This window comes from Physella acuta, unplaced genomic scaffold, assembly GCF_028476545.2.
Source record: "Physella acuta isolate Inbredline_101_S28 unplaced genomic scaffold, ASM2847654v3 ptg001250l, whole genome shotgun sequence".
Lineage (NCBI taxonomy): Eukaryota > Metazoa > Mollusca > Gastropoda > Physidae > Physella > Physella acuta.
This window is the reverse complement of record NW_026732766.1, coordinates 286,242-292,878: the sequence shown is the minus strand read 5'-3', so window position 1 is coordinate 292,878 and position 6,637 is coordinate 286,242. Positions and strand designations below refer to the sequence as shown.

The following is a 6,637-nucleotide window of genomic DNA, read 5'->3' as shown; positions in this document are numbered from 1 at the left end:
TTGAATTCAAACTGGCCTTCACCTTTCTTACCATCTCTAGTCCTGTGACCCTGACCTTATCTTTGACTGGCTACCACTTATCACCATGGTTCTGGTTGTTCCGTTCCGACTGTCCCAGCTATGACCTAGTTATACTACATGTAACATGACATCACACAATTGTCAACCTATTTTTAGCATTGAAGGCAGCAGTTATTTGATTTTGGAGTTTTCTCACCTAGATGGGTTGTTGTCCTCATCTAACTGACGTCATATGTCCGAGGTTCCGCACACAGCTCTCCTTCTTTATCCCATCCGACCACTCCAAAAAATCAAAGCATTTTTATAAACTAAATGTTGCCTTTAAATAAGAAAAAAAAACGTAAAATCTGATTCATTTATTTTTTACCTTATTTTTTCTTATTTAAAAAGTATCTTATACTCTTTCTAACATGTAAATATACTCAACCCCAAAACATAATACTCTGTTTTAAATTTATCAAAATACCTTAATTCATTAACATGTTATACTATCAAGTCTATAACAATCTGATTATTATTAAATAAAATGTTACCAAAGTTGAATAAAATTAAATTCTAGCCTTACGTATAACGACGAACAAACAACATAACATGATTTTACTGATTTTAACCTGATATTGTCCGTCAAATAAAAAAAATTAGTTACACTTTTATTACTCCTTAAACAATGTTTTTTTCCTGTAGATATTATGATGTATGAAAATTAGACGTCAAGAAGGGAACAAGAAAAATGTGAACATTCCAAATCCTTCCAGCCAGTGGCTGAATATAAAATATCTCCAGTTTTCATCCGAACCTCAAATGTCTCTGAATCTTCTACTTTGCCCTTTGTACAAACAGCACCGAGTCGTGACGGCACTGCACCAGATTTGTAGTAAATTGTCGCCCCTATATCACGATCTCCTGTTTGTTTTATTGTAAGACTTGCTTTATACAGGCCATCAACAGGGGCGGTAAACACTCCAGTGTTTGGATCAAAATGGTTTCCTACGTTACGTTCTACAGTACTGAATGTAATAACTTTGTCATACATTTTCCCGTCCCAGCGACCTTGTGAAGCAATAAACACCGGTGTAGAAGGTTTCACTTGTTGATTGGCTGCAAGAAATAAAATACTAAAGGTATCTACACATTACCAAAATAAGGTATACTGTTATAAAATACAAGTTTGAGACAATTTTATTTTCCGCGTAAATTGCTAAGTAAAAAGTTACATTTGTATATTGAATGGAGGTAACGCACACAAGACACCAAATCATGTACATTATGGACCAATCATTTGTTTAGTATGTTGAGGTCAATAAAAGGGTAGGCTAAGCCCAAAATAGTGTATAACTTTTATTGTATAACTCTCATACTTTTGGTTAATATGACAATTTCTTTTAGGTTGGTTGTTTCCCTTTCTCAATTAACCAACCATGTCTCCTACAGTGTCGTACATCTCTGATATGGACCGATAGATAAAAATGTCTTACAATAAAAACAATGCGAAACTACATATAAAGATTAATATGACAATAACATAATTCTACATAAAACCAAAACAATAAGCAGAGCACTTAAACTATATAATTGATTTTAAAATACAAAGTCTACAGCTATAGAAAATTATCTTGAAAAATAAAATACTTAAACGAATAAAGATCTAAACGTATTTAAAAATATGTTTATTAATAATGAGAAACTATTCGCAGTGTATCAATATATTAATATGATCCATGCATGAGTCTTCAAACTTTTCAGTCCTAGGGCCAAATTAAATATTAAATAGTAGTTTGGGATGCCGACAACACACTCGAGGTACAAATAAAAAAGAATCAAAACATAGATGATGTTTTTGATTATTTATTTAATATTATATTATTCAGCCATATTTAATAACACATTTATATACTACACATGAACGTCTGTATTAGAGGGAATGGTGAAATTGTTTCATGGGTTTCAGAACAACCGACATTTCTGGCTTTAGATTCGATGTCCCTAAAATCAACATGAGATTATCATAGGATAATATTGTCCTCAAATTGTTCTTCACGTAACTAATTCTTGAAAATGTTTATTCACACTGGCAAAAACTTGTAAAAACTAGAAAACAAATTTTATTAGTAATTCAAGATTATATTGTATATTTGTTTTGAAAAGATATAACCCACCAATTGATTGAAGATCCTGTGATAACTTTAAAACTTCTTTTTCCAGAGTTTCAATCTAAAAACAGAACAACATTTACAGAAATACAGCATGTGTTACAGATTATGAGCATACATAAAGAAAACAAGTCATCAATTATTTTTTTAAATAGGCGTATTTCACTAAACACAGATACTTAATGTGACAGCACTGATATAAGGGAGACTAAAACTTTTACTTCAAATTTTAAATTTTTTACTAAACTTTTGGTAACTTCTTTAAACTAATGAAATACATAGATAAAGATACATTAAATGAGCACTTGTTTTTCAAGTGTATTATGAAAATTACATGATATTTAGCAAAAACATATGAGGTTCATTTACCTTTTTCATTTTCTCTTCTCTAGTCTCAGAGTTTTGATTATATGTTTCAATTATTTTATGAATTGGCATCAATCTTTGTTGTAGAAGTTTACAAATCACTACATGCTAAGTTGAAGAAATGTAAAAGTACATTGTTAGTACATATGTTTATAAATGGTTGATATAAATAAAACACAAAAAGACCACAGGATATTGGAGATTATGTGAATTAAAATACAAGTAAAGAGTGACTATGGTAGTGTTTAACCAACTTAATTGTAAATACCAAACAGACAGACCTAGACTTTGATGGACAGATTGTAGAGACATACATACAATAGTACAGAGATCAGATGTGGAAAACAAAATAAACAGATAATTTTATACTGGAGGAGGTGGTAAAGCAGACTTAAGCCATTATAGGCTTTAGAGCCACAGGGGTGTATGTTAAAACACAAACTTTAGTTTACTATTATAAATGTGTTATAACTCAAAAATATGTATCACCAATAAAAATACATCGCCTATATTTTCACCTAATAGAACTCTAACTGCATGCATTGTTCTAAATATTATTAAAAATATACCTTAGACAATAATGTATCAAATGTTTTTGTTGTATCTTTTTGTATAGCAGATATCAAATCTGAATGTCTTTTAATTTCTTGTGTTACATGATCTGTTTTATCTGTGTAAACTCTCATCTCTTTATATAGTGTGTGCAGGTTGTTTTCATATTCTTTCATATCTGCAGACAGTTTCTCCAGTGTTTTGTCTGTGTCTGATTCTTTTGTTTTTAATTTTTCAATTTGTTGAGTCATCTCTTCTATTTTGTTATTTTGTTCTATTAACTGTTTTCTTAAGTTTTTAAAATTCTGTTTTTGTTTTTTAGAACAGTTTTGAACTTTAATTCCCATATCACTTTGTTCTGTTACAAAGTTGTCTCTCCATTGTTTTATTTCTGATATGTCATCTTCAGTCTTTTGTTTGGTATCTTGAAGGGATGATAAAATTGTTTCAATATCCTTTAGTCTTCTTGATGTTTCTGTATCACCTTAAATAGTAAGGATAAAGTGTCGTAACAATTATAAAAGTATATTTAGATGTTATAAAGATATATAATTTTAATGGATGTATGAAGATCAGTATGTTGGATCAGATTTAATGTACACTGTTAAATCACTATTTAAGTGGTTGCGTAAAAAAGTATATGTTTAATTGATTATCAAATATAGTAAAAAACATAAAATATATTAATTATTTTTGTTTCATTTTAATTGGCTGTTTATTTGTGGTGTGGTTATTAGAATTACAAAAAAAAAAGAAAAAAAAACGCTGACCAGACATAGGCACTGTAGAAACATATTGAGCATCTTCTGGGACAAAACTTTGACTCTCTGTTGTTGTCTGGTCTCCTGTCATCACAGTGGGAGGGTAAAGCTTGGTGGTTTCTGTCAACAACATAATCTAAGATGTTATATATAAATTGACTGAAGAATATTTTGTATGCTAAAGCAATGCAACCTTGGAAACAGTTTTAGTGAATAAGGAAATAATGTATCAATATATATATATATATATATAAATATATATATATATATATATATATATATATATATATATATATATATATATATATATATATATATATATATATATATATATATATATATATATATATATATATATATATATATATATATATATATATATATATATATGTAACAAATTAAATTTAGATAAGCACTTTTTAAAATTAGGCATTATTTCTCATTTAAAATAACATTGAATATACAGATCACCATACCATTCATCATATTCACATGTTCAAATATTACACTCTGTGCTGTAGCTAACATAAAAAGCGCATCTTTCACTGTCATATTGGTGTCAGTAGTGTTGTCTATATATTCCATTGCTTTTTTTGTAACCTATAAAGTGAAGTTTATTTTACTCACATTTGTTCGGAATAATTTTTAACTTTAACTTATTTATAAGTAAATAAATAATTCCTGAATAACATTATCAGCATGACTTTGAAATAAACTAGATTGCTAGCTATTGCAGTTTTTCAAAGTACTGAATGATGTATTTAAAAGAAACCAACTTAAGACCTATTTATTTATAAATATTGTTTTATAATAGATTTTTTATTAGAAAATACATTTCACTGTAAATCTTGCTTAAATAAAACAGAATATTAAAACTACTATGCATATGTATTTACCTGTTGTATAAAACTGCTGATGCTACTCTGTAGATCAAAGCTCGATTCATTCAATAACCCAAGCTGGTTATTTAAATGTTTCTTTAATTTGTCAGACATCTGCACATTTTTCTTTAAAAAGAAGTGTCTACAAAGTTTTAATATCAACCAAGGTTGAAATCTATAAATTCAATTATATTTTTAACTAAGTTTTAATGTTAGAAGTAATTTTGTGTAAGATCAACTCAATTATATAAAATATTATGATATTATTATTATGGGCTGATAATAAAGTGAAACTGAAACCTTCTAAAAAACTGGACATTAAATCTTAAAATATATATAATATATAACCAACATACTCACATATTTTATGTTATCTATCATACCAGACATACAGTGTATGTCTCTACATATGATTATTACCTTTAAGATTATAATAACTAATATTTCAGGATCACTACAGCTAAATGTGGAGTTTAGAGTTCCTTTAAGCTGCCCCACATAATATCGGGAAAATCCAATAGTTAAAAAAAAAAAAAAAAAAAACTTAAGTCGGATTTTTATATTACAGCGAATTATTTTAAAAATACTAAAAGTTTTCAAATCAACAAAATAAAAGCAAAAAACATGTTGTGTAATACGAAATAGTTATATGCAGAGTAATTTTATTTATTCAAGGTCTGTATTTTTTTAACTATTTAATTTTTAAAGGTAACCACATAACTGAGTTGTTCTCGCATTATCTATAATCTCTATATCAGTGGTTCTTAAACTTTGTGAAGGTACCGAACCCCACCAGCTTCATAATTGCATTCATATAATCCTTCTTAATAGGAAAATTAAATATGATTAGTCACAAGTTCAAAACATGGGTTTCATAAATAGTGCATGCCCTATAAGCCTAAATCACTGAGTCCAAAGAACAAAACGATTAAAGTCTATTTTTAAGGAAAAACGACTTTTAATATTCATTCTTTTTAATTGTTTTACGTATTATAGTTATTGTATTATTTATAACAACCTTTATAAAAAATTATTTTAAAAAATTAAGTTTATTTATTCTCGCTGGTAATGTTGCAGGTAGCAATCCCCTTTAAAATAATGTTTTACAGACGAAGCATATATTTTTTAATGTTGTTAGTAATTGTTTGAAATATATTACACTTTCTGTACCAAATAATCAAAACAAAACACTATATAAGGTTTTGAATATTAACTGGGGGATTTGTTTGAAAGCACAGAACGTGCCATATAGAAACTCGCAAGGCGGCTGTGCACAATGTTGACCACACGAGCCATTCACGAGATGACGAACACAGGTGAACTCTACTTCATCTGCAATGTGGCCCTTCAGGTTCGAAACGAAACTATACTTACTAACTAATAAACTTAGTTTAGTAACATCTAAACAAGGACAAATTCGATTCAGGTACTGTGAGTAAACAAAATACATTCACCATGACGTAGCCTATAAACTAGAGACATGCCAGTATGACTGCTTGACTTGTAACAACGTTGAGAATTTTAACGTTGTTTACGTTAACATGAGATCAATAAAATCTCTTACACTTATCTAAGGGAGACAACAGTTAAATTATACATTCTACAGTAGTGTTGGGTAGTATCCCCTGGTACATAAAGACAAGTATCGCACAAACATTCAGCATTCACCTTAAGGACTTCTGTACCACTGTAAATTTGTACCTGATTTTTTTAACGTCGCGTTGATGCGCACATCTTTGTTCTAAATTAATGTAAATAATCGTTCAATTCGTTTTATTTTGTATTTTGTTCTACGGAAGATTCGAATAGTAGGATGTTATGGTTGAACACGTCCTCTACTTTCAATCCGGTAAAAGGTGTAAAGGGGCCATATATATTGTTATGTTATTAAATTTATAAAAAGTAT

General features: G+C 28.8%; 1 protein-coding gene across 1 annotated transcript; it reads right to left on the bottom strand.

The window, feature by feature from the left end:
* Nucleotides 1-397: 397 nt before the first annotated feature.
* LOC131957608 (putative leucine-rich repeat-containing protein DDB_G0290503) lies at nt 398-5,224 on the bottom strand. The gene is made up of 8 exons (XM_059322339.1): nt 5,152-5,224; nt 4,747-4,857; nt 4,327-4,450; nt 3,860-3,970; nt 3,107-3,573; nt 2,541-2,645; nt 2,178-2,232; nt 398-1,119 (listed from the first exon to the last, which is right to left on the bottom strand). Exons 2-8 carry the CDS (start codon nt 4,843-4,845, stop codon nt 725-727), a joined length of 1,356 nt encoding a protein of 451 aa, XP_059178322.1. The 5' UTR covers nt 4,846-4,857; nt 5,152-5,224; the 3' UTR covers nt 398-724.
* Between the last annotated feature and the right edge of the window lie 1,413 nt (nt 5,225-6,637).